Genomic DNA, 27,390 nt, shown 5'->3' with positions numbered 1-27,390 from the left:
ACAGACCACATTGTTTAAATAAAATGTTTATTAATTATTAAAGTTCTTGCTTCACACCTTCAAGAATAGCTTTTATCCAACTTAGAAATTTGGAAATCTTGGTGTAGACATTTGGTAGTTTAGGTGAGTTACAGTTGTTTAGCTCGTTGAATGAAACAACACCGACTGCGACATTATTGCACACCAAGGGTCCTCCTGAATCCCCCTGAGAAAAGTTAAGAAAGTTACAGGCCTTGAATGAAATGAAACTGTCACACTATTTTTGATTTGTCCAGAACATTCTATGTACCTGGCAAAATCCTCCGCGGCCACCTGCACACACCATACGTGAGATGGAGTACATTTTTTCCCAGGACTTCTTACATTGTTTTGCATCAATGATGGTGACATCCACCTCCATAAGCTTAGCACTCGCTGCACCTTTGGTGTTTTTTTTCCCCCATCCTGCAACACTGCATTTGACCTTGGTCTTGATGTCCTTATTTTTCTTTGGTATGGAGATCCAGTTGACGATCTTGCTCTTATTGACCTTTTCATGTAGCTACGGCAAGTAATTCAATCATTAATGATGATCATTTTCAAAATGTCTACTTTTTTTTTTTGTATTTATAAGGATAATGGGATTACTAGGTATGCTAGTATTTTTGTCAACGTTACATATGTATACTTTAAAACAATTACATGAAATATGAAAATACTAAATGATTCATAGTAATTAAATATTGCAATTATTGTTCAGTTTGCAGCATATAGGAACAGATCAGGTTTTGTTGATGCCAAAATCTTATTAAGTCTTAAATTTTGTAATTAGAACAAAAGATTCTAATTACCACATTCCCAATCCAAGTCACATATGTGTTGTGAAATCCAATTCAAATTCAAATCCACAATGCGTCTCGGTCTGAACAGTCAAATCAGGTTTCAAGTAGCTTTTGAATCACTTTGTTAGTGTGGGAGACAATGTACACCAGATACTGACAGCATTGAATGAATTAAAGTATTTCATCACTTGCAAAATGAACTGACCAGTCAGCCCTTATTATCAGATGTGAAACCAAATCAGCATTGTGTGCAATGTGAACAAAGCCCAAGGGAGTAGGACATCCATGATACTTTTCTGTTCCTTTACATATTTTTTAGCGTACAGTTAAGAAAACAATTGTTTTATTGCAGTTTGCTCTGTAAAACCTAGCTGAGTCATTTACCTGAATTAGCATGATGTCATTTAGCAGACTTTTGGACTCATACCCAGGGTGGATGTGGTAGAACTTCACATCCATGTGGCGAGAATCATGAGTGAGATCATGAGCTCCAACCACAGCTGTCAGCTTCTCTCCTCTGTCAAGATGAGCAAGAAAACATGCATTCATGTTTTACTGGTAAATGAAGACTGTTCAAAATTTACTTTAGCGTTTTAGGCTTGACCTAAAACAATATGCATTTGAAACCATGTTAATGTATTTACATACTTTGCTATGATGCTCCCATTGCAAAGCCACAAGCTTTATCTCATGCTCAAAGCTCAACTTTAGCTTGTTAACTCTAGCTTTGGTTTAAGTTAAAGCACATTTTGTGTTCAAACACTTTTGTTAAGACTCCCTAAACTCTAAAGGTTTCAAAAGTGAGGCATCTGAAGAGCCATTTTGGTTCCCCAAAGAACCCTTCAGTGAACAGTTCTTAAAAGAGACATTTTTTTCTTAGTGTGAAGACTTTTTAATAATCTAATCTAACCTAATCTAATCTAATCTAATCTAATCTAATCTAATCTTTTGTGCAATGAAAATGTTCCATATATTAAAGGTTGTTCATACATCCATCAATGCCAGTAAGGATCCTTTTTTTTTTAGATTTTAGGAGTTTTGGACCCATTTGTTCGCGTACTATTATAGCATGTGTTATTTGCAAAGTGAAGACCTTTTTGCAGCATAATGGGTCTCTCTTTGACTCACAGTGAAAATCCAAAAAACACTTACTCTTTAAAGCAGTGCGCAGCCGTCATGACAAACTGTTCAGATACAAGGAAGCCACCGCATTTGTGTTTGTTATTACTTTGAATTGAAACCATGTAGGGTCTTGAATGAGGTTTAGCTTCTGTGCCGTTTACTATACCCACTTGCACAGATGCTAAGAAAGAAAAGAGAAAAAATAGTATAAGTTGGTTAATTGAGAAGTAGACTTTACTAAATGTTATTTCAGATCACCTTATAGAGCAAACAGTGCATAAAATGAACATTAAAATTGCATAGTTGTGTTAAATGTAAAAGACATAATGCAATAGAAGTCAGTTAATTCTCATTATTTTTCTACCTGGAACAGTCAGATATGGTAGCAAGGTGACTAGCAAAAGCACGGAGATGATCATGATGCTGTTCTTGGAAGGATTCTCTGGAGTCCTGAATATCTCCTCAGTGATGATGGTGGTATTTAATGCAAAATGGGCTGGTTTAGCTAACCAATAGAGATCGTACTTCCTCTATCACACCTTGATGTGGCTTTCATTTTGCACTGAAGTGGAAAAGATAGGTCTTATGTTTGTGGTCCTAATGGGAGTAGACTATTCTCCCCCATGTATGATGTAATCCACACCTATTGTTTCTTGTAAAATTGAAAAACTGAATCACGGTGTCAATGTGGTTAGATCTCTAAAGGCTGATTCACACTTCACTTAGTGACACTGAAAAAGAGTAACAGACACGTTCGTTGTGTTTTGTCTGTTGGCATTGGACGGCGCTTGTTTTCATCAACTGAACATGATGGATGTTGGATTGCACCAAACCGTTTGTCAGGTCTTGAAATGTCTAAGAAGTGACGTCCTGTACTTGGTTGGATCTCGGTATTGGTCTACGTCCTAACTCACACTTTTAGTTTACTTTACTTATTGTACAACAATTTATTGATTATAATCATAATAATCTAGTACTATTTTAATAATAACAATAGTCTGTACTATTTGTGTACTATGCTTTTGTTACTCAGAAAACTGATTTGATTTGTATACAATTCTATTAATTTGTAGTTCCCAGAATGCTTTGCTTCAGAATCTAGGAGTGAATGTGAAGTGAAAGTGATGTGACATACAGCCAAGTATGGTGACCCATACTCAGAATTCATGCTCTGCATTTCACCCATCCATAGTGCACACACACAGCAGTGAACACACACACGCACCCTGAACACACACCCGGAGCAGTGGGCAGCAATTTATGCTGCGGCGCCCGGGGAGCAGTTGGGGGTTCGGTGCCTTGCTCAAGGACACCTCAATCGTGGTATTGCCGGCCCGAGACTCAAACCCACAACCTTAGGGTTAGGAGTCAAACTCTCTAACCACTAGGCCATGACTTGAATTGTTGAAATGAAGAGTTGTTTTATGTTTTTGCATAAGGTTAATATAGTGAGTGATCTGTTCATTTTTAATGTTGTTATGTTTGGTTTTAAAAGGGTCTCTGTTATCGCTGCATTTTGAGGGTGTTAGCATTGTGCTGGAGAGCAGAGCCTGTGGTTTGGTCGAAGATTGGTCTAGAAACGTTAAGACTATTCACTGCTTTGTTTAAAAAGCAGTAATAATTGCAGTTGTTGATGCAGTGGTGGTCTCTCTGGTTATGTTAGCACATGCATGTGAGCTGGATAACTGTAGCACTTACTCAACTGGAGAAACACTTACTTGGTCTTTTTAAGGTGGTTTGTATGTTTGATACAACTGAGAAGTTTCCGAAAACCTTACATTAGTCACCTTACAACTTAAAGTTGAGCTGTTTGAATAGACGGACACACAGTATATTTAACTTAAAAACAAATTTGTTAAAACTAAACTAAAAAAGTGTTTTACTTTACTTTTAAAGGAAATCTTCTTCTTTTTTTAAGTAAGGTCAACTAATTAGCCGCCGCCTTCTTTATTTTTATATTTTTTTTTAAATGATGAAGATTTTACATAATTGTTTTTTTTTTTTTTTTTTTTTACAAGTTAAATCCTGGAGGGTTTTCCAGGCTTATTTTGTTTTAATTTATTTTATTTTGATCTGTCTGATTTTATTTTATTTTAATTTTTTTTAAGTTAAAAACAGCACAGTTTATGATACCTTTTTGATTCCTTTTCCTTTTGATGTTGACTGGAAATTGAGTGTATTACTAAGATGGAAACTAAGTGAACTAATGTGAAATGACTTTGGACGTGTGTCCCTTGTAATACTGTAGTTATGTGTGGTGACAAAGAGGACACTACGACTGATTGATGCTTCCCATGTGAAATGTTTATTGAAAGAAGGTTCATGAAAGAATTCAAGAAAAAAAAATCTTCCTTTTTTTTCATGAAGTTACTTAACATTTCTAATGTTTTGGTGGATCCATGGAAGATATGCTGAAATCTTAGTATACACATTAGGCTGCTCAGGTGAATTACAGAGTTTCTTTCTTCCAAAAGATGTACCAACTGCAGTGTCTCCACAAACCAAAGGACCTCCTGAATCTCCCTGTTAAGAAACACAGATCAGCGCATCACTAGTAAAATCAGTTCATACATTATCATAAAGTCTGTGAATCGTTTTGTTTTTGTACATACTTTACAGGATCCACCACCGCCATATGCACAGATCATCTGTAAGGCCGAGTAGATGTGTCCCCATTTACGTTGACACTGTACATGATTTAATATAGTCACGTATGCCTCCATTAGCCGATCGCTCAGTAAGCCATTAGTCGACAGTCTTCCCCAGCCCGCAACACTACAGAGAGTATTCACATTGATGCCTTTGCTTTTCTTTGGCAATGATATTGTCACGACACGCACACAGACAGGTAGATCCAAGTGCAGTGTTTTATTGAGGCAATCCAAAATCAGAAAACATCCAGGCAAAGGTCAACATCCAGGTAATCCGTCCAAAACAAGAAACATAAACACACATCCAGAAACACGAGAAACCAGGGAACCAGGAAAACACAGGGTGACATTCAACAAGGACTCCGTCACAATGACAGAACAACCGGGGTATTTAAACACAGAGAATAGACAATGCTAACGGGGAATTGGCTGAGTGCAATGATTGATAACCACGGACAGCTGAGTGCAATGAGCAGTGAAGAAACAGACAAGACTATGGGAAATGCAGTTCTAAAGTGGGGTGACGATAAGGGGAAGTGAGACCTCTAGTGGCCACCCAGGGAGACACAGAACAGACACCGTGACAGATATTAGTCCAACATTGTTGTTTAGTCTGACTTTTTTATATAGCTGTAATTCAAAAGCACAACCATTAATAAAAAACATAATCTTTTTTTAGGTTGAATTTCAGCTGAGGCAGAACTGCTGTACTTGTGGTTAGGACAGAAGCCCCGTGTAAGCCAAGGTGACCGGCAAAAATGTTTCCATGGTAGCCCTTAACACGTTCCTATCACTTTTGAATTTGGACGAAAGTTTATATAAACACGAGGGGACAAGAAATTTCCAAATTACGGTGGACCCGAAAGTTATATATACCACGAGAGGTTTTGGTAATTTTTGTTGCTACAATGGGCAATAAATAAATAAATAATGTAGGAAATAGACTTAAAGAGGCACTTGTTATTTTCCATAGTTTAGAAAGTAAGTCCCTTGTATTGTTTTTTTTTTTTTCAGCAAGAAATTTCAAAAGAAAGTCATACATAATGTTATTCAAAATCTGTTTCCTGACCAGATATTGTTTGAACAAGTAATATGAGCACAGTTGGTTACCATCAAAAGCATGATGTCATTCTGCAAAGAAACGATTTTGTAGCCTGGATGCAGTTCTTTACGCTGATGCGGTTCAAAGTCTTACTTTTGCTTAAGTCATGAGCACCAACAACAACCGTCAGAATGTCATATCTGTTGAAAGAGTGTATTGAAAAAATTTATTCATAAAGTCATGATGCTCATTTATCGCATATGAGACATTGTGTAGTTGCACTGCAGATGTTTTGTCCGTCAAAAGTGATTTTAACTTAATGTTTCAGTTAAAAGTAATCAGAACTTTTACCTGTTCCAGCAATGTGCAGCAGTCAAGACCCACTGATCAGAAATGAGGAATCCACCGCAGTTGTCTTTCTCATTCAACTGAATAGAAACCATGTAAGGTCTGGAGTGGGGTTTTGCTTCCCTGCCGTTCACTATACCCACATCCACATGAGCTGAGAACAAGAGAGTGCTGTTTAGTTCTAATTTTCAGCAGATTAATCAATTCAGTACTTCGGTCAATCTCACCAGTGAAGGTCAGGTGTGGCAGCAGAGAGGCCAGCAGGAGCAGAGAGATGATGGTCATCATGAAGACAATCAGTGAGCTCTCACTGACAAAACACTGTATAAATATACTTTTTTAAGGGGGGGAGGAGTTGAGTTTAAAGGGGTGAGAAAAATCTTGTGGCATGAGGAAGCCTTTTGTTCTTGTTAATCTTTGCGGTCTCAAATTAAGCCACAGAGGTTTTGGACGATAAGAACTAAGCATGTAATATGAGCATGAAAATGAATAATGAAAAATGTTCTTTGCACCTTAAAACTCACAGATAAAATAGAAGGCGATGAGAAAACGTTAAGTTCAACAAAATTGGCTTTTTATGAACATCAAACCTGTAACATTATTTCCATGTATAAATTATATTCATAATTTGACTTGTATGTATTATGTATACAAATACTGTATGTATCTATTTACTCACTTATTTATTTAAAAAATGTTCACTCTGGGCTGCTCTAAACCCCGGGGAAACACAATCCTGGGTTTTCTTGTATCACACTCCTCACTATTTACTTGGGGCTAACAATTAATTCTGGGTTCAAAAGCTGTGATGCTATGTATATGTGTGTGTGTGTGTGTGTGTGTGTGTGTGTGTGTCAGCTGTGAGGATCAACACTTAACCCCCAAAAACTCAAAAAGAAAACCCACTATACAACTTAAATCAAGAACAATATAACTCTCATTTTCAAATGCAGGAGGGTTCAAAGTCTTCGAGAGGGAGCTCAGGCCAAAACAACAAACATAACCTATCTACCTGATAAAAAGGGAAACTAACTAGCTACCAAAAGAAAAGAAAAATAGATCAAAATATACTAACTCCCTCACTAACATAAACTGGAGAAAACAAGTCCAGAAAGTCCAGTCCCACCAATAACTCCATCCCAAATTAGCAGTACAAATTATGTAAAGAACTTACATTAATTTATGAACTTACAAACAGAAAACAGGATTTCTTGTTGTAGAGGTGGCAGGAGGACTAACACAATCTCACTAAAGAGAACCCAATCAACAAAGTATAGTTCATGAACAACAAATGAGCCCTTCTAGGGGAGGAAGTGACACAATCACACTGTTCAGTGGTGAAAATGCTGCTTTAATTTCTGCTGTTCCCTCTCATCCTCTGATCAGAGTTAACAACCAATCATTGGTGACAGATGGAGGCCATTGCCTTTTACTTACAAGTACAGGAAGCGTGAGAGAGAGAGAGAAAGAGGACAAAAACAAATACGTTCTGGGACGTAACAAACAGCAACTTGTAAAACAGTCAAAAAAAAAAAGAAAAGGTTAGAAGTGATATTTGAGAAAAGACCATACTAATGTAATAACAGCATACCTGTAATGGAACTAACACTACCAGCGGTGACGTAATTTCTTATTCTTGTGAAATTGGCTAACTGACCCCCGATCGTGTGTCTCATATCCATGTGCTTTGGACAGCCGCAGAAACATTGTGCATTGTATCAACAGTCGTTTCAGTATTTTAGGGGAAATGGTGAAGGAATGTCAAATGGTGTTGGAAAAAGCGTCAATTAGAAGAGTGCAACTAATTTTTGTCTTTATACTCCACTAAGAAGGCAGTTTAGGAAAAACTTGATGGCAGCAATATAGATTATGAGGATGCACAATGCTGTTATATAAACTGATCACGTGCTGCATTCATCCAATCAACAACACTGACACTGACCCCCCCTCCCCCCCACATGAAATATTGTGTGTGTGTGTGTGACAATGAAGACACTTCATGATTTATGATTGCCAAGTGATGCTTTTATTGAAAGAGGTCATGCAGAAAAATTCAAAAACTTCACTCACTTCACATTTCTAATTATGCCGTTAATCCATAGAATATATGGTGAAATCTTAATATACACATTAGGTTTCTCAGGTGAATTGCAGAGTAAGTCATCTCCAAAAGCTGTGACACCAATTGCAGTGTGTCCACAAATCAAAGGACCCCCAGAATCAAACTGTTAAGATAAAAGAGAAATAGTCAATGACATACATTGTATCAGTTGAAACTCAGTTCATAAATTAATGTAAGTGTGTGAATCATCTTTTGTACGTACACGGCAGGATCCACCATGGCCACGCGTGCACATCATCTGTGTTACTGAGAACTCCTCTCCCCACCTCTTGTAACATTCTATTTTATTCATTACATGCACGTTTGCCTCCATTAGACGATCGCTCAATGGGCCTTCAGTCTTCAGTCTTCCCCAACCCGCAACACTACAGAGAGTGTTTGCCTCAACATGGTCTCCATTCTTTGGTAATGAAATCCATTCAACATAGTTGTTTATGTTTACCTTTTTCTGTAACTGTAATTCAAAAACAACCATTATTAACAAACATATTTAATTAAATTTTATTTTATAAGACTTAACTGGGGTTGATTATATTGCCATTTGTGAAGTTGAGAACAACTAAATGTATCACAGGTTGTTACCCTCAAAAGCATGATGTCATTCCAATGAAAATGAACCATATAGCTTGGATGTGGGATGTAGGACTTCACTCCAATATGATCTGAATTCTTACTTTTCCTTAAGTCATGAGCACCAACCACAACCGTCAGAGTCTCAGATCTGTTAAAAGGTAAAGTCATGATGCTCAGTTTTTTTATTACAATGAATTGAGTTAACATTGCAGGCAAAATTGTTTTTAATTGGAAACAAACCCTCACCCGTTCCAGCAATGTGCAGCAGTCAACACAAACTCATCAGAAATGAGGAATCCACCACAGACATGTTTTCTATTCGATTGAATAGAAACCATGTAAGGTCTGGAGTGGGCTTTTGCTTCTGTGCCATTCACTATACCCACATTCACATGAGCTGAGAGAGAGAGAAAGAGAGAGAGAGACTGCTGTCAGTCAGCTTAATCAGCACATACCTTTCATAATTAATGTGGTTTATAATGAGTCTCTTACCAGAGAAGGTCATGTGTGGCAGCAGAGAGACCAGCAGGAGGAGAGAGATGATGGTCATCATGAAGACAATCAGTGAGCTCTGACTGACAAAACACTGTATAAATATAGTTTGAAGGTGGGCGGAGACACTGGGTTTCGCCTACAGGTATGTCGTGTTTTTCTTGCAAAATAAGCAACACAGTGATGAAAAGATATTGTTCCTGTTAATACTTCTGGTCCTACCTTCAGAGAAAAGATAGCCTAGATGATAAAAATGTAAGCATGTATGCATGCATTTTGGTTCTTTAATAATGTACAGTTCATAATACATCTGCAGTTTGTAACAAATGCACAGTCTTTCCTAAAAGGCCAAGATCTATTTTGATGCAGGATGTTCATTCTGATGAGGACAAATTACTCTCTCCTACTTCTTATGTCATGGAGTCATGATGACTAATAGACATGGAGCGATAAGTAAACTTAATCAGTGCATATTATGAAAAGTTATACTGTACAGCTTTCTAAAATTCTTTTTTTTCTATGATTTTATTTTCTATTTCAAAGACCTTTGCAGCCTGCCACAACAAAGTAATCAAAAAGACACTGATTAAGCAAATAATTATGACAAACAGGATATAAATGACAAATTACTTAATAATAATAATGAGATTACCTTTTATTATTTATAAAAAGCAAAATCTTTGCCATACTCTCTCCTCAATGCATGCACATGTACCCATAGACTTGTTCACAAAAACTTATCAGCACTTGCCATGCTATTTCTTCAATAAAATAGTTTCGCTACTGAAACATGGCATACCATTTCTCAGAATAGGACCAGATGCCATAGATAGCTAGATGAGGAGCTGAGCTATCAGTCTGTGGTATCTGGCCCTGAGCCCCGGCTCTGACGTAATAATATTTGCATTACAAGCTGTGGTGGGCTGTATGTTGAGAATTTTGAAGGGCTGAATATCGCCCCAACCAATCATTAAAATTCCCCCAGAGAACTGCTGTATTTTTCTAGTCTTATTTGCTTTTCTGTCGTGGTAAATCATAGGCTCACAATCACACAAAGGGGTTGGGAGCATGCAGGAAATGTGAGTTTAAACATTGTGAAAATGCTAAAATTCACATTAGTTGACTACATCTTTACAACTATGACAAAACAGCGGTAGCTAACCCTGCTCCTGGAGGGCTGCCATCCTGCAGAGTTTAGCTCCAACCCCACTCAAACACACCAAAACCAGGTAAAATCTTTAGATTTGCTTGAAAACTACAGGCATGTGTGTTTAAATGTTGTATTATTAACAAGGTTCGGGAGGAGTGTCAGATACTTAGCCTAATCAACACCAGTGGACCACAATCAAGTAATCAATAACACAGTATAAATACAGCTGACTTACCTCTATCCATTGACGGTTTATCAGCATTCGGTTTGCACCTTTTGCCATTTCGTGTCAGACTCTTTCGGTTCTCCGGCCAATATGCCGGCCCCAAGATCGCTCCTTCTTTGACAGACACAGCCACAGAGCTCCGGGCTTCTTTGCGGCCACTGCTGTCTGCTCAGCTAGCCACGCGCTCTCTGCGACTTCGCCTCTACCGATGGTCACTTCCAATTTTTCCTCTATACGGTCACTTCCAATTTTCCCCGGCATCCGCTTATCTTCGGCTGTGCCTACAATTCCTCCATCTGGAAGTTGACCGTATTTAAGTCCGAGGTAAACGCTGATTATTACCTACGCTCAGTCCTCGTGAAGGTAAACAAGCGGATCCATACGGTCTAAATTATTCGTCTCCCAGCAATCAGCCAACCTCACTCCTAAATCAATAACAGCAGGGCGGCCAATATATCGAGCAAAGATCGCAAGGCCCCAAACTCGCCTCGCTCCATTGCCCCGCGGCGCACAAGACCCGGCTGTCCCTAAGCACTGGGTCGTAGTGGCAGCCTTCCAACGAGCCTGGGCCGCGCCCCGATCCCACCGCAGGAAAGCCCCACTGGCTTCCCGCTTCGACTCAACCTTTTTACCGCGGCTCTTCCGGCCGCAGCGTTGTATGCAGCCGGGCAACAAGCCCTTGCGCTAGTGGCACAGTCCATGTTGCAAATAATTTTTAGGTAAATTGCTAAAAAGTTGTCGTTGGTCGCTGAAGTTGCTAAACGACGTCGTGACACAAGGATCTTGACGTTATTTCATATTTATTGATGTCCCAATGGCGTAGAGAGAGAGAAGGAGGAAGGGGAGAAAAAAAAATTCCGCTAGCATTTTTTCTTGTATTTTAAATTACACTTCACTCAGATAACGGATAGAAAGATTGATTTGCGAGAAAATTAAACCAACCATGTACCTAAATGATTAACAATTATAGGCACATAATATTTTTATACAGTATGGGGGTTTACCACAACCATTGCTTTATTATAGCAATGAGACAATGGTGATCGGTTTAAGTGAAGTACGAAAAGCGATTAATTATACTGTTCCATGGAACAAACTTAAAATAATGCATCGCTAACAATATAATGTACATGCTCATTATATCAAAAGCCTTCAAAGGGCACCAATGTCCCAACAATAGTTTCTACATGTCACTGTACAATCTAGTCCTCGTTTGGCTAAACATTTAATTCAAATGTACACAATCTTTAATATCTGGACAATTCTTTACGACAGGCATGCTACAGCAATCATAAGTCCTTGAACGTGACATCAAATGTTGCCATTTTTCATTATGTTTCAGCTATTTCACTGAAATAATCTGTTCAGCTTTCCCCCATAGGTGGCATGAATTAAAACAAAAAAAGGGGGTTTATGATCAGCATTTTTGAAGCCCCGCCTTCTCGATTTCTCATTAGCCCATTGGAGTGGTTAATCTGAAAACTCTGGGATAAGAAACTCTTAATCAATCTGTCAGCTCCATATAATTTGTTGTTTCCAAGCATAATCACCTTGATTACTCTTGATGAATTCTCTCTCCCAACCGTAGAACAATGATCATGCAATCAATATGGAGAGAGAGGAGAGAAAAAAAAAGAAAAAAAAAAGTCTTAAACTCTTGGCTGGCAAAAGTCGACATCACCTCAGCTTTCAAGCTATGCCCATGCATCCAGATTCATGGCACTTATTTGGGGTGCACTGACACAGGAAATTTTATTTTGTCGTACGCTTAACTTCGAATGCAAGCCGAACCAAGATTTCTGACGTTATCGGAAGCATCTTATTGGATTTGCTAAACAACTACGCAAAGTAATCCTCATAGCATCCCCTTTAGACAATTCAAATTGCTCTGAGTATTGAACTCCCTGTCAGGTGCTGCAAAAGTGCTCCCAGCGGAGTAAATATGTGACCAATCACGGAAAGTAGGGACACAAGTCGGTTCTGGGGCATTTTGAGTTATTCAAATATTCTGAAAGTGTAGTCTCCAAGCTTTTCAACGATGTGTAACACATGGAAATCTGATAATATTTGGAGAAGTTATGGCTATTTGAAGGTAGGCACTCAAAAAAGCTCAAAAGGGAGAAAATGGCCTCTAAAGATTGTGCAGTTCTCACCTGTTCTCACCTGCTGGGAGTGACAATAGGGCTCATTTACATCTCATTTAGATAAGCCATACCCCCTGTAAAGCTGCATGGTTGCATAACAATGACAGACGCAACGGGAAAAATCGGACCGTATACTATTAATAATAAAGGATAATGTGCATTGTAAATGTCAGTAATTTATCTTTTTTGACTTTTATAAAAATGATTTAGAGGCTGAAATATATATAATATCTTTTTATAAAACCTTTTTTTGTCAAAACTCTATTTGAACTTGTGCATTGTAGATAACGTTGCAAGACACTCCTTTAAAATCTGGCAATCATTTTTAATTTTTAACACAAAACGACAAACTTTGATGTTTATGGAACTCACCCCATAAGAAACAGAAAAGTATTCTTGCAGATCTCGTTGCCTCCAATGAAATAAGTCGTTCGGGCACACGTTCTCTTTGTCGGGGTCTTCTTTGTGGATGTAACCATCTCCGAAGTTTGCACTGTGCATCTGTTTGCCTCTAAATGTCCAATAATTCGCGTGTCCTGCCACTCTTTTTCCGCAGCTAAAGAATCCAGCCATATGTTGTACATAATGTCTGGAGAAAGCTTCTGGCTACAGGACTGTCTCCCATGCAGAGAGTTCTCTTTTCTCCTCGTGTAGCATTTACAGTCAAAGTTACGGATTTTCCCTATTTCTCTGTCTTTATCCCCATCAAATGTTACTATCGATATAGCCTCTGATATCTTACGGTCCAACTTGTCTGACGCCAGTCCGATACATTCTTCCTCGTCTTCATCTTCGCTCAGTTGTAGATTAGGGATATTATTCAGTCTTATTATGCCGCCTTCATCGTCGCTCAGATCGTCTTCAGAATCAGTGAGCGCTTGTTCATAAGCATCCGGCTTGTCGAAGAAGTACTTCAAAACATTTTCACCGGCCAGAGCGCTGCATAATAATTAGCCTCGCTTCCCTTGGAGGGCGGGGGCAATAACAAAAGAAACAAAAGCCGCCTTATCCAGTATGGAAATACACACAGACAATGACACGCCCCTACTGCGTGCTAGAATCTCCGAAAAACAAGCCGATTTAAAAAAAAAAAACGCTTCTTTCTTATTTTGCTCGAAAGTTGTGCTGCCGACTTGTGTCACTGGTTTCCGTGACGGGTCTCATATTTCTTCAACTACCGGCAAGACTCACCCATCTGATACAGTGAGTATTGAATTCCCATCAGATGCCGCGAGAGCCTCCCGGTCGAGCAAACCTTGCCTTTTCTGATAAACTACCGGCGTTACCCGTCTGATGCTGTGAGTATTTAAATCCCGTCAGATGCTGCAAGAGCTTTCCCGGTCGAGTGAATGTCTTCCTTCAACTAACTGCGTCGCTTACCCGTCTGTGCGTGAATATTAAACTCTCGTCAAAGGCTGCAAGAGCCCTTCCGGTCAAGCATCCTTGGCCTTTCCGTCTGACTACCGGTGTACCCATTCAGTGCCGCAAGCATTAAGCTCCCCGCAGTGCCGACGAGAGCCTCAGTGTTCAAGTACTCAGTGTTCATGTGTTTCCACACTACAGAGTGTTAAAGTAACATTGAAGCAGTGCTGGAGTTAAGAAGATAATTATGTGATGATTGACCATTAATGATGAACATCTGCTGTTAACAAGCAGAATCACTGAAGGAAAGAGAAACACAAGAACTACAACTGACTGCAGCCACAGACGAAGATGAAATCGACTGACATATAGAAGACTTTAACTCTCTCAAGATCTGATTAAACAACTCCTAAAACAGCTTTACCAGCTTCTCATTACTAGACAGACTGACTTTATTTTTGTCAGACTTTTAGGTGTTACATTGTTTTATTTGAAATCACCATCAAGGAGATCAGTGTTTCCTTTTGTAATGCTGGGTACACACCAAAAGATAATTGGGCTGATTTTCCCGATTATCTTGATGGTTCTACAGATTATTTTATCAGATTTTCCCTTGGTGTGAGGTGTGTTAAGAGTGTCCGAACCTGATCGGAAGAACATCGGAGCTGCTCCGATCGCCAATCGTAAATATTCAACATGTTTAATATTTACGTTTAGAAATCCTGATGGGGGGGGGAGTGCATGTCTTTGTCACATCATGGCACACCACACACTATAGGAGCAAAACGGTTAAATCTAGGATTTTTTATTCTCATGTTTGTGGTCTATCACATCTTGAAAATCTTATAAGATGTTAAAAAATCTTTTGGTGTGTACCCAGCATTAGGCTCTTGACCCTTGAGTCTTTGGCATTAATGTTACGCTGGTTGTTTTAACTATGTGTTTATTAAACATGTGCTTAGTCAGCAAAATGAACAGATGATACACTGACCTCGTTTAAAGTCCAATTTCTGATTAAAAGGATGTTGTATTGCTTTAGCATTGTTTATAGCTTCAGCTCTAATAGTACTATAAAAAATAATTTAAATAAGTTACAAATTCACTTTGGGCACAAAAAGTTTTCATCTGTAGCAACTTAAAGACCACAGACATCAAGAATCATCATATGAATCTCAAAAATGGTGAGTCAACAAAATGCTTCAGCACTGCAGCATTAAGCATTTTGTTGACTGTGACCATTATCAAGATTCATATGCTGATTCTTGATGTCTGTGGTCTTTGTATTTTGCAGATGAAAACTTTTTGTCCACAAAGTGCTTTGTAAACTCTTCATGTTATCTTATATTTAAAATATTGCTTGATCCAAAGCTATAAACAATACTAAAGCAATACAACCCCCATTTAATCAGAAATTTTACTTCAAATGAGGTTGGTGGATAATCCTCCCGCAACTTTTTTTTTCTTGGTTTTGCTGGCTAAGCAAAATGTTTTTTTTTTTTTTTTTTTTAATAAACACATAGTTAAAACAACCAGCATACCATTAACATCATAAAATAAAGAGTCAGGTTCCCAACAAAAGGAACCACTGATCTCCTTGATGGTGATTTCAAATGAAACAATATAACATCTAAACCTCTGTTAATTCTAGAGTTCATTTCAAAGCTTTTCTAGAAGTCTGACAGAAATAAAGTCAGTCTGGCTAATAATTATAAGCTGGTAAAGCTGTTTTAGGAGTTGTTTAATCCAATCTTGAGCGAGTTAAAGTCTTCTATATTTCAGTCTATTTCATCTTCGTCTGTGGCTGCAGTCAATTGTAGTTCTTGTTATTCTCTTTCCTTCAGTGATTCTGCTTGTTAACAACAGCTGTTCATCATTAATGGTCAATCATCACATAATTATCTTCTTAACTCCAGCACTGCTTCAATGCGATGTTAACACTCTGTAGTGTGGAAACACATGAACACTGAGCAGTGTGGGGATTTTGCTATAAACTATTAAATAAAACTTACCGGTTTCATTCACGTATGACTGATGCATGTTAATCACATTAAGGGTGCTTTCACACCTGCCTCATTTAGTTTGGTTAAATCGTACCAGAGTTTGTTTCCCCCTTTGGTGCGGTTCATTTTGGCAGGTGTGAAAGCAGTAATCGCACTCGGGTACGCACCAAAGGCGGACCAAACAAGCGTACCGAGACCTGCTTGAAGAGGTGGTCTCGGTACGCTTTCAAACGAACTCTGGAGTGGTACGTTTGTGGTGAGAACGTGATCCGACCTCGAACAGACCCAACTGCAAAAAAGTACTGATAATTTTTGGACTAAACCAGCTGCCGTAGTCAGCTGCGCTGTGCATTATGGGATGAGGAAGTGTTTGTTGACAGTTTGCACTTTAGCATGGCAGCTCATGGATTAATGCACGCCTCCGCTTGAAGTTACGAGCGATGCCCGCTCGCCATTTGCAGTGCATTAGAACGTTGTTTTCAAGCCGCATCCGCGCTTCATTATAGAAATGTATTGTTTGCATATTGTCGTGTATACAAACAATGTAATAGATTATGGCCAGGGACAAAACCAGCCCGCGCAGTCGTCTCTCCATAGCTGTGTTGTCTCCGTGTTGTTTGCTGGCTTTTCCTCTTATGTTGGAATTTTCCCGCACGTAAATTTTGACCAATCGAAAAGCAGTTTAGGAAATACGTCATGGCCAATGAGTGATGCGGATGTTGTCATGTGACTGCATTTTGGTTTTTCAACTGGTTTGGACCAAAGCAATCAGTGTGGTGTGAAAAGAACCAAAAAAGCTGAAAAATGCTACAATGTATAATTGTTTGCCCTTGGTTCGGACCAAATGAACCGAACTAGAGATGTGAAAGCACCCTAAGTTTATTGATTTGTTTATGTTAAAATGATGTAATCTAAATGGATGGAAAATTATGTAACTGAATTACATAAAATATACATTTAGACCGAAACATTTTTTTTGAGTGTCGGTATAAACATATAATATACACTCTCAAATAGATCATCAGAAGACAAATTTATAGACACCAAACATGGTATATGTAAGGTTACATGAATGAGTGGATCTATCATAAGCATATGTGGGAGTACAAATTAATAAAATGTTAAATCTAGGTTCCAATGTAATAATATATGAACTGAAAAAGTTATGTACATTGTGTTTTACATTTTGAGGTAAAAAAGGATGATATTTCTAAGATGATCAAATCAGGCAGCCCAGGTTTCTGAGACATTAACCTTTTGTCATCATGCACTTCCTTACTTTAAGGCAGGGTCCCAAGTTAAAGGAAGCTCAAGGCACAGCTGTGCCTTTGTCTCTATGGTAATGTGAAGGAATGGCGATACTGTCAGACTGATTGACACCTCACTCAACTGAGACTGCCCTGTTCTTGGTTACTGAAGCCCCGCGACTGGCAAGAGCAGCTTCCAAATCCTAAGTACTCATCTCGCTAGATCTGTCTGCTGCTTTTGACACAGTTAATCACCAGATTCTACTGCCCACCCTCAGAAAGATGGGCATCTCTGGAACCACACTCCTGTGGTTTAAGTCCTACCTCTTAGATAGATCCTTCAGGGTGTCTTGGAGGGGTGACGTTTCTAAGTCACAACTTCTTGCTACTGGGGTTCCTCAAGGCTCAGTACTTTTTTTCTCCAGCTACATGACGTCATTAGGATCTGTCATCCAGAAGCATGGCTTTTCATATCACTTCTATGCTGATTACACTCAACTCTACTTCTCATTCCAACCAGATGATCCGAAGGTAGCTGCTCACATTGCAGCCTGTCTGAGTGACATTTCTAGCTGGATGAATGACTATCACCTTCAGCTCAACCTTACTAAGGCAGAACTGCTGGTGGTTCCAGCTAACCCATCATTTCATCACAACTACTCTGTACAGCTGGGTTCGTCAACCATAACTCCTTCCAGGACAGCCAGAAACCTAGGAGTTGTGATCGATCATCAGTTAAGCTTCAAAGACCACATTGCTACAATGACCTGGTCCTGCAGATTTGCCTTATACAACATTAGGAAGGTTAGACCCTTCCTGTCAGAGCAAGCCACCCAACTTCTTGTCCAAGCCCTTGTTCTCTCCAGGCTGGACTACTGTAATGCTCTTCTGGCAGGCCTTCCTGCATGTACTATCAAGCCTCTACAACTGGTCCAGAATGCAGCAGCGAGGGTTGTCTTCAATGAGCCAAAAAAAAGCTCACGTTACTCCTCTCCTCATCAGGTTATACTGGCATTTGTAAGTCGCTTTGGATAATGTGTGTTCATTCAAAGTAAGGTTTTTCTTTGAACTAATTAGCGGAGAGTCCATTTTTATGGCCATTGTGTGTCTTTCCTAAGGTTAAATGAATTGTGAGTTGTGCTCTGCCCGCATTCCTTTGGGCAATAAAACCAGTGATATCAGCATTGGTTGCTATGGAACCAGGGCCTGTTCTGCCTTTCTGAGGTGTTAGATGCATTTCGGGGAAAGGGTCCATAGACCCTCATAGTTGGTTTGTTAAATGAGGAATGTTACAGAGTATTTGTTAAATATAACTAAAAAAAATGTGTGTCTGATTGGTCCAGATGCTACATCCATTTAATGTACTTCGCCAGGTCTTCTTTGGCCTTCCTCGCCTTCGGCATCCATTGGGTGGCATCCATTTACATTTACATTTAGTCATTTAGCAAACGCTTTTATCCAAAGCAACTTACAAATGAGGACAATGGAAGCAATCAAAAACAACAACAGAGCAATGATATATATAAGTGCTATAACACGTCTCAGTTAGCTTAAACGCAGTACACGTAGCAAGAGCTTTAAAATAATATAATAAATAAAAATAAAACAGATAGAATAGGAAAAGAATAGAGCAAGCTAGTGTTACAGGTCTTTTTTATAATTGTATAATAAATGAAAAGAAAATAGAATGCAAAAAGATTAGAAAGGTATTTATTTATTTATTTATTTATTTTAGAATAGAATAGTGTAGAATAGTGAGTGCTAAAGTTAGAGGGTCAAATAAAGATGGAAGAGATGGGTTTTAAGCTGATTCTTGAAGATGGCTAAGGACTCAGCTGCTCGGATTGAGTTGGGCAGGTCATTCCACCAGGAGGGAACATTTAATTTAAAAGTCTGTAAAAATGACTTTGTGCTTCTTTGGGATGGCACAATCAAGCGACGTTCACATGCAGAATGCAAGCTTCTAGAGGGCACATAAGTCTGAAGTAATACATTTAGGTAAATGAGTGCAGAGCCAGTGGTGGTTTTGTAGGCAAACATCAATGCCTTGAATTTTATGCGAGCAGCTATTGGTAGCCAGTGCAAATTGATAAACAGAGGTGTGATGTGTATTCTTTTTGGCTCATTAAAAATTAATCATGCTGCTGCGTTCTGGATTAATTGTAAAGGTTTTATAGAACTGGCTGGAAGACCTGCCAAGAGAGCATTGCAATAGTACAGTAGTCCATTTCAGTGCAAATTTGGCTAGGTGTTGTTCTGGTTGCTACAGGACGTGTTCTGCCAGTTTGGTACGACGCTCAGACACAGTGGAGAAAAGTCTGTGGATTTTAGCCCTGCATTGCATCTCTTCATTTGTAACATGGTCATTGTATGTGACACGTAGAATGCATCTGAGACACCGCTGGTGGAATATGTCCAGCTTGTGGCCAGTAAGCACCGTGTTTTTCCAGGTCTCGCAGAAATAGATTGCCATTGCTAACACAATGGACACAAAGCGGCAGATCTCAAGTGATGTGTTAAAGGTCTATATGTAGGATTGACACCGAAGGTTGAACTAGGTATTGCAGTCCAAATTCAAAATATTGGAGAGGGTTTTTTTTTCTACCCCGGCCCCTCCACCTCAGACTTTATGCACAGGTCGGTTGCCACATTGAAGACACCAACAGTGCACATGACAATGAATTAAATGAAATGTGCTGTGTTTTCCACAAACTGGAATGCTGTGTTTTTTAAATATCTGCAAACATATTATGGTATTTTTATGCTTTAGTAAAGTCAAATACTTACATACAGCACCTTTAATGCTGGGTGACATCCAGATGTTACACATCCTATGGAACTCATTGGCTGCTTTGCCGATGCATTGGGTTACATCTGGCTCTGCGTCGCCATCCTGTGCCCAAGTATGTGAACCGGTCTGTATCTATAAGTGGGTGGTTGCCAGAGGTGATTGGCATCAGTAGATCTTCATCTTCCCCACTAATTTGTATCACTTGTTGTTTTTTTTTATTTGTATTTTTTTTATGTTGATCCACAGACCGATCTTAAGTGCGAATCTTTCCTACCGGGTGGTAAGTTCCTGTAGCTTCTCCCGTGACTCTGCTAGTAGTATGATATCATAAGCAAAATCTAGATCAGCAAGCCTTGTTTGCTCTGTCCATGAAATACATTCATGTCCACTTGGTGTCTTCCGCATGACATAGTATATGGCAAAAATGATCTTCTATAGCTGGCGAGAATCAGGCCTTCTCAGAAGAGAAGTGGTAACATTGCTGTTTCTGAAGTAGTTAAACATATGGCTTCACTATTAGTAATACTGTCAATCCATGCAAATTCAGATCATTCCCACATGCTTAAGCACTCTCTCTCTCTCTCTCTCTCTCACTCTCTCTCTCTGTTCTAACTGCATGTCATTGTCTCTACCAACCATTATAGTTATATGTTTTGGAATTAGCAACAGAAGATTGAGGTGCGATGCATAAGCATAGTTCTAGTTCAGTTCTTCAACAAATCATTTAAGGACCAATAAATGCAAGAAAAAAGAAGAAGAAGAAGAAGAAAAATGCTTTGAAAGCTAAGTTTATAAATCTTTTTTGATATGTTTATCTAATCGGTTTTGAGGATTTCACTTTTTGCCTAGTCAAGTAGGCACGATATGAGCCATACTTGCTCATGTGAAATGACTTGGATGTGTCCGTCATCTAATACTGTAATCATCTATTACTAAAGCACCTATTGTATCTGTTGGCGTTATTCTTCTTCTTCTACCGTTTTTTCTTCTGTTTCTTCCACCAAAAGTCTATGGCAGCCCATAGAACCGCTTGCCGGAAAAGTTGTGAAATTTGGCACACTGATAAAGGACATTCTCAACATGAACCATAGCAAATTTGAAGTCTCTAACTCCAACTCTCTAACTCCACCACTTGTCCAAATTTTCAATATTTTTATGCTAATAACTTTTGAACTGTAAGCCAGAAAATGAAAATCCTCTGAATCCTTGGCTCATGCCAAGTAGAATGAACCCCAAAATTCAAAAATCGCAAGGTTTAGTTTTTTCACTATTTTCAATTATTCGAAAAACCTACATTTTCGAACTCGTCCTAGACGGTTAGTCCGATTTTCACAAAAATTGGTTCAGATCATCTTCAGACATGTTGGCAGAAAGTTATGGAAATCAAGTTGATTCATCTAACCGTTCTCGAATGACACGTGAACAAATTTGACGAAAAGCATGCAAAAAAGCATGTGAGCTATAATTAAAAAGCTATATCTCGGCACGGTTTGGTATATTGAGACCAATCTTGGTGTGTGTTATAACAAGCATGACCTGAGACTAACTGCAGTGTTTTGATACAGTGCCACGTAGTGGTCAGGAGATATGAAAAATACATATTTTTGCTTGTAACTTCTGAATGGTTTGTCCAAAAATCACAAAACTGGTCTCTTTAGATTTGGAGGGTCATGTCGAGTCAAATGATATCCAATTTTCCCATGTCAGCCATTTTATGTGTAGGCCATTTTGAAAGTGGTCTCCGTATATTCTTTGGGTCATGCCGAGAACATTAATAGCAATTATGGCAAAATTGGCCAAACTTCCTGTCCGCCATTTTGATTAATGTTGAAAACCTACTTTTTCGAACTCCCCCTAGACCGTTAGTCCGATTTTCACCAAATTTGACTTAGATTATCTTCAGACCAAGCTGGCAAAATGTTATGGATTTTGTGCCAATATACAAACGGTTTTTGTTTAGCGCATTAACGAATTTGTTTCGAAAGATGCCAAAATGCATCTGAGGCTGTATCTCTGCAAAGTTTTGACATATTTGCACCAAACTTTTTATGTGCCATTGTCACCTCACACTGACCATGCCACATCAATTTGGTAACAGCGCCCCCTATTGTTCAAGAGTAATAAACCAATCATTAACCATTAATTATTACACTTATAAAAATGCTAATAACTTTTTACTGCATTAGCCTATTGCAATGAAACTGGTCTCAAAATATTCCCTGGCTTATGCCGACAACATAGATACCAAATATACCAGAGTAAGCTGAACTTCCTGTCCGCCATTTTGATTTATGTTGAAAACCTACTTTTTCGAACTCCTCCTCAACCGTTGGCCTGATTTTCACCAAAATCGAGTCAGATGATCTTCAGACTGTGCTGACAAAAAGTAATGGATTTTGTGTTGATAGGCAAAATCGTTTTCGGATACCACAGGGACGAATTTGAGGCATGATGCCAAAATGACACTTCAGCCTGTATCTCTGCAATGCTTTGGCATATTGACACCAAAATTTATGTGTGCCATTGTCACCTCAAACAGAACACACCAAAATGATTTGATTACAGCGCCACCTGTTGGTCAAAAGTGATGAGCCATTTAATCATATTACTACTGGTTGTATATATGATTTTTCAGCCATTTCAATTACAATCATGCTAAAATTGCTGTAATTGCTCATTGTTGCATTTGGTGTGATGCTTCATGCCATGCTTAGCTCCTCAATTTGCCGTTGGAGTGCTTGGGCCCGGAATTGCTGCTTGCAGCTAAATTTATTATTATTATTATCATTATTTTGCAAATCCATTTGAGATTTGATTTCCATTTGCTGAAATCTTAGTATACACAGTAGGATGCTCAGGTGAATTAAAGACATTATAATCAGCAAAAGAAGTAATGCTATCTGCAGTTTTTCCACAAACCAAAGAACCTCCTGAATCCCCCTGTTAAGAAACACAGATCAACACATGACTTAAAACATATATCAGTTTAAACTCAGTGAAACCTGTTCATAAATTAACAGAGTCTGTGAATTATGTTTTGTACATACACACATCATCATTGAGACTGAAAACTTCTATCTTCCTTTCCATTTATTTTTACATAGTGTGATTTTCAATATCTCCATGTTTGCCTCCATTAAATGATCACTCGCTGAGCCTTTAAACTTCAGTTTTTCCCAGCCAGCAACACTACAGGCAGTACCTGGTTTGATGTATTTTTTATTCATTAATGATATCGGTTCAGCATTTGGGCTTAGTTGGACCTTTTCCTGTAGCTGTAATAATAAAAAAATAGTAATAAAATAAATCACCCTCCATAAAATTAAACCATTGATTATTATATTGCTTCTGTTTATGCAGTTTTTTTTTTTTTTTTTTTTTGAAGTGCCTCCTTGAGAATATTTCCTTCTTAACCCTCAAAAGCATAATGTCATGCAGTCTCGTATCACTGCTATAGTCAGGATGCTGGTGGTAGGACTTCACTCTGATGCGGACAGACCCCTCAGTCATATTTTTAAGGTCATGTGCACCAACCACAGCTGTCAGTATTTCATTTCTGTTTAAAGAAAGCCTTAATGAACATTTTTCAGAGTTTTATGTGCTCTTTTGAAGAGCATTTTAATTATACTGATTTGATGACAAAACTTTGTAAACCGTACTACTGTCAATTCATCTAAAAACTCAATCATAAATAATCAATATCAGTAATCGATCAGTATTGCAGTTTAGGCTAAACAAAAGTCTAACTTCTTTTGACAGTGTGACAAAGTGACGTGACATACAGCCAAGTATGGTGACTCAAACTCAGAATTCGTACTCTGCATTTAACCCATCCAAAGTGCACACACATACGGTGTACACACACCCAGAGCAGTGGGCAGTTGTTTATGCTGCGGCGCTCGGGGAGCAGTTGGGGGTTCGGTGACTTGCTCAATGGCACCTCAGTCGTGGTATTGCCGGCTGAGGTGCCCTTGAGCAAGGCCCTTGAGTAATATGCAGCAGTCAAGACAAACTCATCAGACATGAGGAATCCACAGCAGTTATGATGTCCATTTTTCTGAATAGAAACAATGTAAGGTCTGGAGTGGGGTTTTGCTTTTTTGCCATTCACTATACCTACATTCACATGAGCTGAGAGAGAGATACTGCTGTCAGTCAGCTTAATCAACACCAATTAGCGACTTGCAATAGATAAATCTATTCTAATAAAATAAAATAAAATAAATATATATTATGATAGAGGTTTTAAAAGAGCATGTTGCAACATCTTAATGACAAACTTGCACACTGTTTTACAGATGGGGAAACAGTATTTCTTGTGCCAGATTTGACCAGAAATTTTGATTTTCCATTTCTAGCCTACAATATGTAGCCTAGTCTACAATGTTTATTTATTTATTTATTTTGAAAGGATGATGAACGAAGCAACAGTAGCACTAGTACTGCAAGTGCTCCTGCTGTTGAACTAGAGGGGTGGACAGTTAGTTCAGCTTTTAAGTCAGAGCAGGAACCTTCAGGTAAAGTTTAAGCTATAAGCAAAACTAAACATGCAGGCTATACTCTTCGAACAATATGTGCTTGTATGATTTATAAGATCATCAGAAGTAGGACTGTGATCATGGGGACGTACAATTGATAGCTGCACAATAAATATAAGTATAAATTATAGAACATGCTTATTTCATATTGCAGAGAAACTAGATGTGCAGAGTGAGAGAGAGAGAGAGGGATTCAGGGAAAGATGATAGAGACAGTGAAAGCCCACAGTCTAAGGATTTTGATTTATTTTTTAAGTATCACCCAATTCAAACAACTGAAAGAGCCATTCCTGATGTATTCCACTGAAAAGATGGCACAAACAGGAAATGACTGACATACAGTGAAAGTAATCACTCCCTATTCTGCTCAGTATGTCTTGCATTTGCAAAACCTTTAGGCAGTGACAGTGCATTTGTCAAAGGAGGTATGCCGGCCTGGAAACATGCCTTTTAGAGAGGACAGGAACATGAGAGAAGCAATATCCTTAGAGAAAGTGCAGAAGCTTCTTCTGACTGATAAGCAAATGACTGTTCATCGTGACCAGGTTAGTAAGAGGAGGTAAGTCTTGGAGCGTGTGATTGATGTAGTGAAAGTTATTGGTAAATGTGGGCAAAGCTACAGAGGGCACAGCCATGAAGCTACATATGACCTTAAAAAACGGGATGGGGGGACAGGTCCCCCCTATCAGAGGTTTGTCCTCCCTAAAATAGTAATTAAATCATGCTGTGTATTGTAAATAATAATGTTTTATACTTTAATTATGTAAGTAGTAAAACAACTGTGACGATCTGGTGGTTTGGTCCAAATGCCTGCTTTGTTCTTTTACATCACCTACACCTAAACACACACACAGACAAGTCCAGTGAGAGAGATAAATAAGGAACTCCAGTAAGTAAGGCTGTCAATGGCTATTTTATTAAAAAATTAAGTTGGATGAACTAATTATTTTCTCTTTAATACACAATGTATTTTACACCAATGTATTTTTCGATAGTCCGCTATGTAAGTAATAATAATGTTACCTGCTTGACAGAAAGGGTTGCCAGGTGTTCACAACAAAACTAGCCCAAACTAACCCCGTTTCGAGGGGGTGCCCCAGTAAAAATTACATTCCGGGTGCCAAAATAACATTATTGGGGTCGCTCAACCTGCGGCGCAGACATGAAAAACATCCTGCGGCAACAGTGATAAAGTAGCCCCATTCCACAGGAAAAGCGGCCTTGGACTTGGCAACACTGTGCCAGATAGTAATGTCTACAACGGACAGAGCGCTGTCTCGGTGCGACCACAACAGCTTGAAGTTGTCTAATGTGGCATGGTCTCCTGCTGCATTAATAGTAGTACGGCTTTCCTTTGTGTATACATATCCTTACAAGTACAATTTTTGCTGAATTATTTGTGTCCCCTTCAAAAAATTGCTGTTGAGAAATTTTATGTATATTGTTTACGTCCCCTGATAGTCAGGAGTGGGGTTCTGCTTGCTGGCCGTTCAAGATACTGCTGTCAGTCAGCTTAATCAGCACATACCAATGAAATAATCTTAAAAATCAACATAATGCACTGTTATATAAAGAGTCTTACCAGTGAAGGTCAGGTGTGGCAGCAGAGAGGCCAGCAGGAGCAGAGAGATGATGGTCATCATGAAGACAATCAATAAGCTCTCACTGACAAAACACTGTATAAATATAAGGATGGGTGGAGACATTAAGCTGCCCATAAGGTTTTTTTTTTTCTTTTCTTTTCTTTTTTCTTCAGATTGTGGGAAAAGCAGCACAACGATGAGTAAATGTTGTTCTTGTTAATCCTTGTGGTCTAATATTTCAGGCCACGGATGGTTCGGTTGGTTTAGTTCTAGAAAAGTACATTTTGGTACTTCCTGTTCATCAAATGTTTGTGAAACATGTACAGTTAATGTCTCAGTTGTTGAAATTAATAATAATAGAAATATACAAACATTTGCACTTGTAAAGAAATTTACTGGGGAAAGAAAAAAACAATTGAATGTGAGAGGACGTTTCTTTAGACGTCCAATTTAGGAAGCTGGGGATCTGGGCCAGCCCAGGCTCTGTTGGTGCCCTAGGCAAGATTTTAGATTTCCGCCCCCTTGACCCCCCGCTAAAAAATAAATAAATAAATAAATAAAAATCTAAAAAAATTCAAAAATTCAAAACTTTACTATAATATAAAGTAACCTAAATACTGATAAGTATTAACACAAATAAGTAGTAAATAAATTGTGATAATAAATAAATGGAGATGATGTTGAAGCACCTTGTAGGTATTTTATGACTGAATCTGTTAAAATAGCCTATTGAAGAGACCAGACATAAGCTACTCCCACAACTATTCCTACAGTAACAAGTATGTATTACAACAAAAAGAAATATGACCAATATGAAATGCCTAAAATGGTTTAACAGACAACAAAGGCAACAAAATAAAGGTTACATTTTGTAATTTATGTGAAGATGTTAGCCTGCTTGCTATATAATTAATCTAATTAGCATATTCATACCTTTCATTTCCATTTTGTGCATACAGTGGAAAATTACATACTTAAACTTGATTATTTAATTTTATGAATGCTAGATTATAGTCCTAGTCATGGTCTTTTTCAAAATAAATTTAGACACCTTTTGGTGAATTAAAAGCAAGCAGTAATGCAACTGATATTAAAACAACATTACAGAAGCTTAAATTTATTGTAAGAAAATAAAGTAAATTAAATAAGCAGTTAACTCAAGCAAAAAAGTTTCACGG

The 27,390-nt window shown here is 38.5% G+C and overlaps 3 protein-coding genes across 4 annotated transcripts in view; all 3 read right to left on the bottom strand.

Annotated features, from left to right (window-relative positions):
• Nucleotides 1-10: 10 nt before the first annotated feature.
• On the bottom strand, nt 11-2,467 carry LOC109099389 (granzyme B-like). Its single transcript, XM_042711892.1, has 5 exons — nt 2,308-2,467; nt 1,974-2,124; nt 1,206-1,338; nt 290-541; nt 11-205 (listed from the first exon to the last, which is right to left on the bottom strand). The coding sequence occupies exons 1-5, from the start codon at nt 2,360-2,362 to the stop codon at nt 38-40; spliced, it is 759 nt and encodes a 252-aa protein (XP_042567826.1). The 5' UTR covers nt 2,363-2,467; the 3' UTR covers nt 11-37.
• Nucleotides 2,468-5,008: 2,541 nt separating this feature from the next.
• Nucleotides 5,009-27,390, bottom strand: part of LOC109046961 (cathepsin G-like) — a 68,262-nt gene continuing 45,880 nt past the window's right edge. Inside the window, exons 4-5 of the mRNA XM_042712451.1 lie at nt 5,174-5,224; nt 5,009-5,023 (exon numbers count right to left, since the gene is read on the bottom strand). Coding sequence (XP_042568385.1) covers nt 5,009-5,023; nt 5,174-5,224 — 66 coding nt within the window. The remainder of the gene's footprint in view (nt 5,024-5,173; nt 5,225-27,390) is intronic.
• Nucleotides 7,988-26,328, bottom strand: LOC109046643 (mast cell protease 1A-like). 2 transcript variants are annotated; one of them, XM_042711885.1, is made up of 5 exons: nt 26,212-26,328; nt 8,926-9,076; nt 8,689-8,827; nt 8,309-8,560; nt 7,988-8,209 (listed from the first exon to the last, which is right to left on the bottom strand). In XM_042711885.1, the coding sequence occupies exons 1-5, from the start codon at nt 26,270-26,272 to the stop codon at nt 8,051-8,053; spliced, it is 762 nt and encodes a 253-aa protein (XP_042567819.1). In that variant the 5' UTR covers nt 26,273-26,328; the 3' UTR covers nt 7,988-8,050. The 2 variants fall into 2 exon arrangements, with proteins under 2 accessions (XP_042567819.1, XP_042567820.1); XM_042711886.1 differs by lacking the exon at nt 26,212-26,328 and adding an exon at nt 9,172-9,297.

This window comes from Cyprinus carpio, chromosome A22 (assembly GCF_018340385.1).
Source record: "Cyprinus carpio isolate SPL01 chromosome A22, ASM1834038v1, whole genome shotgun sequence".
NCBI lineage: Eukaryota > Metazoa > Chordata > Actinopteri > Cypriniformes > Cyprinidae > Cyprinus > Cyprinus carpio.
Note: the sequence above shows the minus strand (reverse complement) of the source record. Positions and strands in the feature narration are given on the sequence as shown.